Source organism: Halyomorpha halys, unplaced genomic scaffold (genome assembly GCF_000696795.3).
Source record: "Halyomorpha halys isolate HHAL.00 unplaced genomic scaffold, Hhal_1.1 Scaffold1067.1, whole genome shotgun sequence".
NCBI classification, from domain to species: domain Eukaryota; kingdom Metazoa; phylum Arthropoda; class Insecta; order Hemiptera; family Pentatomidae; genus Halyomorpha; species Halyomorpha halys.
Window position 1 is genome coordinate 22002 of NW_027109968.1, and position 13941 is coordinate 35942.

Here is a 13941-nt window from a genome sequence, read left to right on the forward strand (position 1 = left end):
AAAAGAAAAGAAAAAGAATTTAATCGTTTTAAACTATTTTCAAATATAAAGGAGATAGCTTGGGTTCAAATTAAAAACTTTAATATTTAACAGATAATAGAATTTTATTTAATTTTATAACATAACATACTTTTCTCAGGGCGGGTTTCCTAGACAGACAGAAACAGACGACACTTTACTAATAATAACACTTTAACTTAATTATTAGACATTTTACTAATGCAATTAATTCCATTTCTAAACAAGACTAACCAATTACACAGCTTCTTCTGATAATTGTTGATCTCTTCTTGTCGATGATGCTATATCCAAATCCCAACAATGGCTTCCAGTCCTTCCCGCCTCTAGCCAAACAGACGTCTTCTTCCAAAACCAGCAAAATCAAAAGTGACTGTTTCCTCTCCTCTATCTTCAATTTTCACTGGTCGATCCAAAAAATAATCGATTGTAGTACAATCGCTCTGCTTTATTTGCAATGTAATTAGTATAGTGTAGTATAATTAGTCTATTGATAATTGTCACTGTCTTCCATTTCTTCTTTGATTATTCCTTTTCCATAATTACTGCATAAGAATAACAAAAGTTGACAAATTTCAATCCATGTTATAAAACACAAACAACCCAACGAACACTTCGGAAGGACGCGCACCGCCATCTTTCTTGTTTTGAAAAGCGTATTTATGTTAGATAATGAAAAACTGGTTAGCTTGCTTCTTGATCCAAAACAATACCAAAACGACATACATAAAATAAAAACATAACTAAAATCATTAATCTATCAATATCAACTGTTCATTAAAAAAGAGCATATTACAATATATATATATACATGTATTTTTCATCTTATTCTTTCTTCTGTCTAATAGGATCCAATTCGAAAACCAATGCTGGTCTTGTCAGATAAAGCCCTGAAGAAAGAAGCTACTGAAGTATTTAAGATGGTTCAGACTTACATGGGAGATCGGAAGGGCAAACAAGGTTCAAGCCCTGACGCAGTTCTACTGGATATATGCCTTCTCGCTCATGCTAAGGCTGCGCTTCGTGATGAGTTATACATCCAGATCTGTAGGCAAACTACTGAAAACCCTAGAAAGTATGTCAACAGTCTAAATTTGTTCATGTATCAAGATTATTTTTTTGTAACAAACATTCATTTTATCTAAAATGAACCCAGAGATAGTAATTGGATTGCAACAAAACAAACACTACGCTTAATTCTAATTTAAATTTTAACCTGTGATTACAATTTATAATCCACCTGTGTATTCTGTTAAAAAGCCTTAACTTAAAATTATAGTTTACTAAACTATTATCTTTCTATTTGTTCTGTTAACAGGTGCAAAATGTGGTCCCATTTGTTAAAGTAAGAACAACACTTATCAGCTTTGTTGAGTTTTAAAGTTACAAAAAAATTACAATTCTCTTATCCACTCTTTTTTATCATTAATAATAAAAATGTTTCTTAAATGATTCATTTTATTTTCACAAAATCAAGTTTTATTGAAATCATTAAAAAGGATTGTTGTTAGCAAGATAATCAATGCTTGGTTTGTGTTTCTTTAGTTTCAATCGTAAATCACCTTGGAGCTCCTTATTAAATTTTTTGCTCTGGCTACTCTTAATAGAATTTTCATGATTGAAGATTGAATATTGACTATTTCAACAAAACTGCTCATGGGGCCATATTTTGTAAAATGGTGGAAACTTAGTTGTACTCCTAATAGTTAACCAAAAAAATATATTTTAATATTATTTTTTTTTTTCTCAGAGATAGTTTGAGAAAAGGTTGGGAGCTGATGGCTATCTGTCTTTATTTCTTCCCGCCTTCACCAAAGTTTCAAGCATATTTAGAAGGTTATATGAATAGGTGAGGTACTAACGTATAATATTTATCTTGCTAATAGTAGATATTTATTATTAGTGTATCGTCAATCAGATTTTGATATATTTATTTATCCTCATTACATGTTTTATATTTCAATTTTAAAATTAATTTCCTCTTTATAGATTTGGAATTCTGTATTTAAAAATGTTTTAGACAGTAATCCATTGCACTTTATTATCCTATGCAGCATCTTTCTTAGAAAAAATTATTATTTATTTTTTGTATTCTTTTAAAGGCATCGAGATCCAAGTTATGACTTCCCAGAGGTTGGCAAGTGGCCTATCCACGTCCAGGTGAGCCATTATGCCAGTGTCGCTTGTAAACGACTTCAGAGGATAGGTGTTCATGGCAAGAGGCCAATCAGAAAACCAACCTTAGAAGAAATAGAACAGGCTCGGGTTAGTACTTCTTGTCTTAGTGTTTGTAATGTAATGAAACTTCTCTTAAGTCTTTTGAGTGACTGTTTCAGTGTTTGTTTAAATCTAATTTTGCAATAATACAGTAGTAGTACGAGTATAATACTGAAACCACTTTAAATGATAAAGCAAAATAGAGAAAAAGAAAATTAATACGTTTTTCACACACTGAAAAACCCTTGTATACGAATAACACAAAAAATTCTCTTTCAACAAATTTTCAATAACTTTCTCAAAATTTCATCAATCCACACTCTATTCTTTGGGAGGTTTTAGGCTCTTAAAACTACATGGAATACCACTAATCTTCAACCTTCATAAACCGATTAAAATTCAGATTAAAACTAGAGATAAATAATATGTTTAAGCTGTTTCTCTTTGTTTGAAACTAGTTTTTCTATCTTTAATGAGCATAAAAAAATATAAGATGTTGGTATCATTTGAAAGAGTAGAGATTCAGCTTTCGGATGGTTACTGTTTTGTTGAATTTGGTTAAAATACTGAGGAGTTTTGAATGTTGGACATCGGCTGAAAAAAAGAAATCATCCAAGAAAATTGAGCTCAAAAAATGTATATTTTTTATTTGCATTAAAAATTCGAATTTAAGTTTCCTTAAGAATCCTAAAAAAGATCTGATTAAATTTTTTTCTTTAAAAAACTTTTTTGGCCTACTTGAATGGAAATGAAGTTTTAATTTTTGTTTTTTTATGCATTTAAACTCATTGAATCTGATTGGTAATATTTTTACATTATCTTACACATAAAAAACAAATTGATTGGTATAGAATGATATTTAAATCAATGCAGAAAAAAAGAATTCAAAAACTTTTTTTTTGTTCTCGGCTCCTAGGGTGCATTAACAAAAACCCTTGGACATATGTCTAATATTTGTTGATATAGTGTCACCAAAAAAAGTTTCATTGATATTGGTGTTACCACCTGCCTGGTTTCCCCTTGTTTATAAGATTTAACTTCAATTGTTTTTCTAGGAAATAACGTTTTTCAGGTAAACTATGGTAGTTTCAGAATAAAATAATTCTTTAAAATCAATATAATTAATTGTTTTTTTAGGGAAAATTAATTGAACCTTTTTTATGTGAAAGATTACGCTATTGATATCAGTTATTTTTGTGGAACTTAATTTTCTGAATGAGTATATTTTCTTTTGCAGTTACAAATATTCCGACCCAGCATGTTTGGTTCTACCCTGGAAGAAGTTATGGCCTTGCAAAAAGGAAGGTTCCCCCATTATAAGCTACCTTGGGTTCAAACGACACTTTCTGATGAAGTCCTGAGGTTGCAAGGAACACACACAGAAGGCATATTCAGGTACTCTAATATGAGAAAAAGATGATATGTCTAATGATTTTAAAAATAATATTTTTCCCCAGAATCAATGAGTATCATTAAATTATTTGATATATCATAATAATTTCTTGGATTTTTTCAGGGTCTCCGCTGACGTCGATGAAGTTAGTGGTCTGAAGCAGCAACTGGACCGGTGGGAGAGGCCGACTGAGTACACTGATGCTCATACACCAGCTTCTTTACTCAAGTTGTGGTTAGCTTAGTTTATTGTTTTTATACTACTTCTTCTGACCATTTAGAACTTATTCTTTCTATTTTTTTTTAAATACTCAATGTTTTTATTAAATTGGGTAGAGTCCCTGCTTAAAGCAAGGAGTAATAAAATCAAAATCTCTGAGTGAGATTTGTTCAGCCTCTCAATTCGATGTCATTTAATTCACTAAATATATTGGCTGCATTATCGTGAAGGGATTTTTTTCTTTTATAGTATTTATTTAGTTCATTATTCTATTATTTTTATTTATATTACTACTTTCTGCAGCTGTGTACAAAAAACAATTTTTTTTTTATTAATGAATCAAATTAACATAAACATTTTCCACGCAGGTATCGAGAATTATACGAACCTCTGATACCTGATTCCCTTTACGAAGACTGTATATCTTGCAGTGATGATCCAAGTATGGCCGGTGCAATTGTGGACAAGTTACCTCCACTTAATCGGATGGTTCTGGCTTATCTGATAAGGTTTTTGCAGGTAATGGAATTAAGATTTTTAGTGTAATCTAATAAAAACTAAGGTTACTTTCTTTGGTTACTTTCGTTCAATTCATTTTTATGTAATTAATAACTGATATAGTTTGTAGAGTTATACCTTATGATTTAAGTTGATAAAAAAATAATAATTCTTTTGATTTTAACATTTGATTAAATTTTTTCTATTGTTCATTTACAAATATAAAAGTGGCCTGACTAACATAAGAAACAGTTACTAATTAATCCTTAGTTGCCTTTCACCCTTTGGCATCGGACTTCTGTTGGAGCAGTATTTAAGGAGGTAGACAGACGACTACTTGAGGACTTATTTTTCACTCCCTTCCTCTTTGTGAGTTGGAATCTATGTTTTCCAGATGGTTCCACTTTAATAACATCCTGTTGTGCATTGTAGAATTTTATGTACTTTTTTAATTACTCGACAGAGTATGACTTCAGTTAATAGAAGCTTGCGTGGACTCGGAGACATAGCTCTGGCTGTCATTAACTATCAAAATCTCAACAAATCTATCTAATATCTGTCGGTCACCTCTTAGCTATTTTTTGGCCAAGTTATTCATTCTATCGTTGTGCTTTTGAGTAAATTGACCTATGAAATTTGTTAGTTTCATAATTCATAAATATTAAAATTGTGAAGTTAAATGAATTTGTAATATATTTTCATTTAGAAAAATTTGTTAGTTTTGTTATATGTAAATATTTGAAATAATCAATTGAATTAAGTAGTTACATATATTTGTTAATGAAAATAAAGTACATACATTTTTAATTGTGTCATGTCCAAAGTCACAAATCGAAAAGTAGAATGGGAAAAAAAATATCATTATATATTTTAGACATATATTGTGAATAGTGTTTCTAAATACTATAAAGTTATAAATTGTATGAACTATATCTCAAGACAACATTAAATTAGGTGAGTATATAGCTTTATTAAGTAAATTATGGGATCAAGTAACAATAAAATTACTTTTATTTTTAAAAAAACAAAACTCAAACAATTTGTTCTAAATTTAATTTATTCAGTTACTCAATAAAAAGGGAACTTTGTGATATTTGTGAAGGATTTGATTACGTAAGTCTGTTGTCTTTCCCAATGTTCTTATTCCATTGCACAACTTTCTACCTCTCTCTACCAGTGTCAAAGGGTTAAAAAATACACTGAACTAATTGATTTCATAGCAATATTAATGAATAGATTTAGTTTAGAATTTTGTTAAATTCTATATATGATGGGTTTTTCTATTTTACCATATTTCAATTTATTTTGCAGATTTTCGCTCGTCCTGAGGTAGTAGCTGTCACAAAAATGGACGCCAGTAACCTTGCGATGGTCATGGCTCCAAACTGCCTTAGGTATGTCTTCTGATTAAATTTGTTTTTCAAGATATGATATGTTCTTCAAGTTGAGCCAGAATGTGGCAATCAGATATTTTGTCTCTGGGACTGGTTCTAGATTTAGCATTCTGTAAGCATAAAACATCAGGTACTTAATCTATCTAAAATACAGGTTTTCAAGTTGTGACTTGAAAACCCTTTCATAGTCATTGATGTAATATTTACACACCCTTATTCTTCATCATTGTTTCCTGAAGGTTTTTTATTAATACCTCTTTTGTAGTCATCGACAACTGCGCCATGTGCACTCGGCATTATTTCAACGAGATGATTTTTTTAATGTTAAAATCAGGACGTGTTTCCTTTATTTTTTTACTCAGCCACACTGATGATAATGCATAATACTGGCCATAACATTACTAGATGGCTTCACGTCTTTCTTTATTTCCAGTTAACCTTTAACTATCTTTACATATTCCTTCATTTCAACAGTGTAGTTGTGTATCCAATTTTCGTCTGCAGTTTCGAATCTCGGCAGAAATATGTCCAATCCATATGACACAAGAGAGCCTTAGAGTTGACCATACGATTGGACTCAATTTAAGCTGAATGTAAACAAGGAACCCATCTTGTAGTATTTTTTAAAATATAAGTGTTTGTTCACTACTCAATATTCACTTTGTTCTATTAAAAAAAAAAAAAAAAAAACTAATTGTTTTCTTCAACTAAAAAAAAAAACCAACTATTGGATAAATATGGCTCAAACTTTGCCTGATATCTTTTATGTAATGATACTTACTAAAAACGAACCATTTATAATGCTAGAGCACCATTTCTTGAATTTTCCAAGGACTTATTGAACCTCCCTCGTAAGTTAAGTCCTTGACTCTCGGTTGTCATACTAAGCACCTTGTCTGTGATCATTTTATTTTCTGTTTCTAATTTGTTTTATTTTTTAAATTAAGTACTATTATATGTATACTAAACTATACTTTACTAAGTTTTCAAGTACAGTAGTGTGTCGAAAATAAATTTGATGAATATTTACTCTAAAATTAGAACCTAGAACTATTATAATGTAACTCTAGTCTTGTTGTTTCCTAATAAGTACACTTTTAGCAGTATGAGGCTTGTTAGTTGTTAGATGAAACAGAAAGTCAACATTTTGTTATTAAAAACTGTTATGTGGTAGATAACCTGGTTTCATTATATTATTTTTTTAAAATTCTTTCACATTAAAGGTAACCAGGTAAAACCTGTCAGTTTCAATCTGTTGTGAAGTAAGTGCACATTATGAATATCTGCGTTTTTTTATGTAAAACTTACAACATGTTAACCAAAAGAAAATTTGGCATTCCAGTGGTTCCCATGATTGTATCGTAGATAGTATACAGTATGGTATCGATTATTACAGCTTAAAAGAATTAGATACATTTAATGCCATGAAGAGGAAGTCAACATTGAAGCAATCTAATGTTACAACTTTCTTTGTGTTGCAATCTTGATAAATCATGTGATTTACATTTCTATTATCATGGCACATGGTTCTACAAGAACCCTGGTCTCTTCCACCACAGCCAACCAATATCTCTCTCTCTCTCTCTCTCTCTCTCCCTTTCAATATTTAACTGCCTTAGATCCTCCTCCGCATCGGCCAGCCATTTGATCTGAGAACATCCTCTATTTACATACATATTTTTATTGACATTAGTTTTTTTAACTACGCTTATGTTTACTCCACAATACAATAATTTTGTTTTTATACCAACCTGGTGATTGTTTGGCTTTTTTTTTTTTTTTTTTTTTTAAGTGAATTTCGATTATCTGAACCACACCTGATGGGATTAGTTCAGATAATCGATGCCCTACTTTATACCATCTATGATACAAATATTTAGTTAGTTTTATTGATTTGCTATTTATCAATATGTGAATTCCAGGTGTTATTGTGATGAACCACGCATTATGTACGAAAACGCACGGAAGGAAATGGCTTTCATAAGAACTCTTATCTTGAACATGGACACAGCATTCATGACGGGCATACTCTAGTCGAAAAATACCACCTGTGAGTAGCCAAAGAAAAAAATTTATATTTATGTTTTCTTTGTTATGTGTTGGTATGAAGATTTTGTATTCAAACTAGTTACTATTAATGTTAAGTTATTTAAGTGCTTAGAAAATTAGGTGTTTTTTTATTCGACCATTCCAGTGAAACAATATGATAAGATCTAAATGTAAATTCTCACTCTCTCTCTCTCAAAAAAAAATATATATATTCACAATAGTTTACTAAATTGTGTGCCTACAAAATATACTGAGCTATACTAGATACTTTACTTTTTACAAATACTTTTGTGTTTAAAGTATTTAAAACACTAAACCTACCAACATTTTATTGTATTCCTAATTCTACCATGAGTGGTAAAATGACCGCTAAAAAGATATTTATTTCTTAATATTGAAAGAGATTTTAGCTAATTGGGTAGTAAACAAATTTTTTTTTCCCATTGAGAAAGTTTTTTATTTACATATATGCATTTTCAACTCATTTTTTACAAATTTTGTTAGTCCTTTTCACCTCATTATATCTTCTTTGACAAGCTTTCCTTCCAGATGAATAAATATATAGCTATATTTGTTGTTTTTGATATTTCTTTCATTATATTATAAATCTCCGCAATTAGATCCTTCTTTCAATTTTGGCTAGACAGTTGGTGCTGTCTGTTGTAGTTTCAATTTCAATCTCTTCCTCATATTTACTTTTGGAAATAATTATGAATCTCTTTCATTTATTTTTATTTTTTCCTCATCATATATTTGAAGTATTCTCTTTGTTAGTATTAATTTCAAATGAGTCTCAACTATTTTCTACTTTATCAATATCGGAAACTTCTAGGTCATCTTTAGTACAATCCTCGTCGATATTATTTATTTTGTCTACTAAATTAATATTCCTCAAGTTTTTTCTATAAATTTTAATCTATTATATTAAATAGTAAATTCTATAAATTATTTCTAATTTAATTACAACAAAATATTGTTGGCTCTGTTCACTTTGTTGAAACTAGCACTTATAACATGTAATATTCTCTTACATTTTTGATGCTCTCTGTTTGATACCAAGACCATAAAGTCGTACAGAGGAAGTTAGGCATTTGTTCGACCGTGTGTTAGTTTACACTGTAGATCCACAGTTATATTATGAATTCGTAAAATAATTTTGAAAGTGCCCTTTCCGTAGAGTATTGTCGTAATTAACATGAATTGTTCAGGTAGTCAAATAAATGACTGCTCGTGGTAGACTTACATATGCTATAAATTATGTTCAGAAAGTAAACTATAAAGCTGTGAATATTGAAAAATGGATTGTAGGAAAATCCAATAAGTTACATGGTGATACATTGATGCTATGTACAAGAAATTCTAAATAAAATTTCAAAAACGATCATTTGGCTGCGCTTGGTAGGTTTAGTGTCTAATAATATGGCTATGTCCTCTAGTTCTATGTTAAAAATCTGATTGTAATTTTATCTCAATCAATTGTAACTCATAATCAACAATTTTTTAAAATTTTATTTAATGTTTGACATTGATTGATTAATATTGATTAATTATAATTTTGTTGTAGATGTGGCCCAGGCTCAAAATTCCATTGCTTCATCAACCTTAGTATATACCAAAGCTTAGTTTTTAAGTTTTATGTATTTGTATGTATATATATGAACTATACTTAATAGTTAATCATTTTAAATCTCAATTAACAGATAAATGATTTCGAAAAAAAGTTCAGTGTCAAGAAGGGAATAATTGCCTCAATCGGAGGTTTTATTGCTTCAATGTATATAGACATTAAGTCTCGGATAATCATGTAATTTCTAGTTAGGTGTTGAAGAGAGAAGCGGTATGTCAAAACTATTAACGTTGAGTAATATTTAATTAACGCATTTTTATATAGCTTTAAATTAATATAACAGTTATAAAAAAAATACAAAAAACATTTAAGCTTTTTTTTATTTAAATGGGCTGTTAATGTTTTTGTTATTACTTTCTTTTTTTGATTCTTCCTATGTATTTATTATTTTTTTATTTTGTTACACATATACTTTAAATGTGATCAATAGAGTTTAATTTTTAAATTGGTTATAGGTACTATGTAGTTAGTGCCTCGTTTTTGTAAGATGTTTAGCAAATTTTTTCATGCCTCAAACACTAACTACATGCATCGGCTTTGCATATAAATGATGTTATCCTTATTATTTAATTCATGGAAATGTATATATTTATTTCATTTTGTTTTTTTTAATTTGTTATTTCATTTTTGTTTATTTTATAAATAAATCTATTGAGCTCCATATTGCTAATATAAAATTATTAAATAGATACATTAGAAGAAGAGATATTTTTGTCATAAACATACAAATATTGTATACCTAAGAAATGTGTATTTGAAAATAATATTAAATACAGAAAATTGTGATATTATTTCCTGTTGTTAAGTCAATTGTTATTACAAAAATGGGGCCCGATAGTTTAATCAGTTTTATGAAGAGCTCTCCCGGACTGACACATTGTAATCAGCTGTGGTTCATGTACTTCTTTTCGTGTACAATGTTAACTGTAAGTGTGTTATTAGTCAGTTGTTTATATTTATTGTTTTATTTTTAAAATTTATTCGCCAACCTAGCTTTTAGTTAGTTTATTTAATTCAAGGCACAGTCTCTGCTTCCTGGAGTTTACCTTATTTTATTGCTCAATGTTTTATTATAATATTGTACCTGCTTCTTAAATATTTTTTCTCATCTTTTTAAAAGAAATCATTTTTTTTGTTAACTTTTAATAATTTCTATTGTCTAACCATGGATTTTTACATTATTTTATTATTAAGTGAAAGCCTTATATGTGGTCTTAGTATTTTTATTATATATTAACTAAAATTTTCTTGCTTTCCTGGGTTTTCAAATATTCCAGAATTTTGTTCACTCTTTAATATTTTGATTTTCGGTTTTATTTTTTATTTTTTTAGTACAAATATGAAGCACATATCAAAAGTTTTAAAACCAAAAAGAATTCTTCTTTCGTGCCAAAAGGTCAGAGACTATTGCCTTGTTGCTTACAATTACGAGAATTTTCTTTTATTGAATGTTTTATTTCAAACTACTATTTCGAATAGTATTTTGTATATATATATATATTTTTTTTTATTTCAAGTGGAAATGAAGATTAAAAGCGGTAGGATTGAAGGGACTGTATACTTTTAAAGCTCCTTGTTCTGTAGGAGTGCTTTCAGTATGTGTATCTAGTGCATTTAAGTTACCAAGAAACTTAAGTTAAAAGGGATATAAGATTTATTACTAACAAATGACACAAATTCACGTTGCTTATTATTTTTTTTTTTTATTCATTTTCTATCTATTATATGTTTTGTATTTTATAAATTAAGTTTTTACCTTTGGTAATATTATAATATAACATTTTAAAAAGTGTCGGCTTCCATTTATTTTTTAAACCACTTGTTCATTTTTCTTAGTATTTTTAATTTACTTGAGGTCAGGGCTTCAACTGCTTGGAATCTAATATGGATTTAGTAGGAGTGGGAAGCTGCTCATGGCTGGTGTAGAACCCAATGATACAAATGAAGTAATTGACATTTTAATTTTTGTCCTTTTAGTATGGGTGGTTCTCCTTGGTAATTAGCTAAGGGAGATGATTCTCCTTCAGGATGTGGACAACTTGATCCACAGTGCCTCATGGAGGGTACAATGAGGGTGGTAGAGAAGCGTACATTATGCTCGCAGCTCTAGTACTTGACAGCTTGGGCATAGAGGTTCAATATTCTTACCATGTTGTACATACTCAAATATGAAACCTCCATGCCCCATGAGGAACAGTGAAACCCAATATCAAAGCCAGCATGCTCTTCTGCTCCTGGCATTGGTTCCAGAACCAGACCCATGTATCAAAATACCAAAAACCTACTTCTTTGTCCATAGTTACTGATATGGGTATCTGAGATCCCAGAATGCGTTTCAATGTGACTAATTCCATTTATTGTTAGTGTCACCCTTCTTCTTAAATAGTCTATATGAGACATTACATATAACCTTCTAATGTTATTGAAATTTAGATTATTTGAAATAAAAATTTAAATTTGTGGAATAACATTTAAAAATTCCTTATTTAAAATAGTAAATCAAAAGATGACTTAAAAAACATATATTTTTTTACTTTGGCGAACATATATAAACTAAAATTGTGTGGAATTAAATTTTCTTAAATTCTTTAAAGAAAATAAAAGTAAAACCAAAAAACATGACCTTCCCAAAAAACATGACCTTCCTTTCCGGTATTTATCAATGATATCGAATCTGTATTTCTTCGTGACAACCTCATTTGGACGTATCATTCCTAGGGCCAAGTAAATTCAAAGTAATCAAGTGGGCAGTGCCAGTAATGCTCATCGGTCGTGGAATAGCTGTCTTGAAGGCAGCCATCCCCAACTTCTTCATCTCATAATTTTCTCGATCATTGTAGGATAATAATGGATCATGCCATATTAGCAAGTATCCCAAATGGTTACGAGTTCTTCCCTCCATTGTTAAATGAAAATCTATCAGACGAAAAAAAAAAAGGAATTTTATTTCACATGATAAATCCACCTATGATATGAATGAATATTGATTTATAATTTAGGGTTAAGGAGTACAGGAGCTCTAGAGGTATTTTGTAAAAAATAGAAAATCTGATTCTTGTAACTTCCGATCATTTAATTTTATTGACAATGACAGAAAAGTCTAGAACTAAAGAAGTTTAAAATTAATTAAATGGATATATTTTACCATAACACCTAAATCCAGTATATATAAATTAAGTTAAAATATATTTTTTGCTTTCCTTCCCAGCAACTAGCTAAGGAGATTGTCATTAACGAGTAAAATTCTCAATGTTCACTTTTAACGGATCTATACCTTTCAGAATCTTTGGATCTGAAAAATACATTTTTGGTCATCAATCTATATTTATTTTACTAATTTGCTGCCAATTAAACAAGCCACTCTCTCAGCTCTACTAAGATTGCCGGGGATTCGTTTATCCTTATGCAGTAGGCTCTCACTTCTTTCCTTCCGCTTCAACTTTGTGTCTAGCATTTGTTCTGTCCTTACAATAAGAGCTTGTAAGTGATTTTACGGTTCTGTAGGAAAGTTGTAGAACAGGCTGGTTCTCTGCACAACCGAGCTTAGCCAACTTGTCAGCTTGTTCATTACCATCTATACCAACATGGCCTGGTATCCACTGCGGAGCTATAACCCTTCCTCTTTTCTTCATGATAGCAGCTATGTTTCTGCTTTTATTTTATTCTTAAAAAGTGAAGCATTGCTTTTATTTCAAAAGATAATACTTCTCCACATACTTTATTTAAAAAAATATTCATTATCTTTGGTCCTTTAATTACTACTACACTCAAATTCTCAACTTACATATGAATGTAAAATCATCTTGTAATTTTTTTAGTTTCTTGACCTATCATTTTTAATTTTTTAATGTTTTTCAAATTACCCAGTTTTAATTAAAGGAATTGAGCCAAATTCTGAATTACTAAGTAATAGAGATACTTGAAGTTGCTGGTCATGTACAGAGGCCATTTTAATACAGTGTGGCCACTTTTTGCTTGGTGATCATAGTGTTTTATTATCAGTAGTTGTAAGGAGCACAATAATATGCAATTTATAGTTATGTGAATTTACAATTAGAGGTACTGGTCCATGGACTATTTGATCACCAGAGTCCATTGAGTGATCAAGTTATTTTAAGGACAGGCAATAATAAAGGGAATAACAGGTAATAATAAAATAATCATACTCTGAAGAATCAGGATTCACTCAGTGATTCCGAAACTATCTGATTTATAGTGAACAAAACATTTATAATCTAACACTGTGGTAATTTTACGGCCTAAAACTTCTTGCCAGCCATCTGGTTTACTGGTAGGAGAACACGCTATTCAAAATTTGTGTTTTTTACTTTCGAAAATGACTGATTTTACAATGATTAAATACTTTTCCAAAAAACCTTTACTGGGAAAACCGCGAGGTTAGGAAGTGTTAATTTTTTAATAAATTTAAATTCCTATTCCTTTAAATTAGTTGTAATTAAAGAAAAAAATAATTAGGATAAAACGATTTGATTCATCAGGAGGAGTGAATCTTTGGGAATTAGTTT

At 29.8% G+C, this 13941-nt stretch overlaps 1 protein-coding gene across 4 annotated transcripts in view; it reads left to right on the top strand.

The window, feature by feature from the left end:
- The window catches only part of LOC106688174 (MyTH4 and RhoGAP_KIAA1688 domain-containing protein RhoGAP93B), a gene marked incomplete at its 5' end in the record, with an annotated part of 32657 nt that extends 21451 nt beyond the window's left edge, over positions 1-11206 (top strand). For all 4 annotated transcript variants that reach the window (XM_067048110.1, XM_067048111.1, XM_067048112.1 and 1 more), the window contains 9 exon segments: positions 867-1093; positions 1769-1867; positions 2121-2283; positions 3473-3630; positions 3752-3862; positions 4216-4366; positions 5657-5739; positions 7662-7789; positions 9353-11206. In XM_067048110.1, the coding sequence (XP_066904211.1) occupies positions 867-1093; positions 1769-1867; positions 2121-2283; positions 3473-3630; positions 3752-3862; positions 4216-4366; positions 5657-5739; positions 7662-7773 (1104 nt within the window).
- Positions 11207-13941: the final 2735 nt, after the last annotated feature.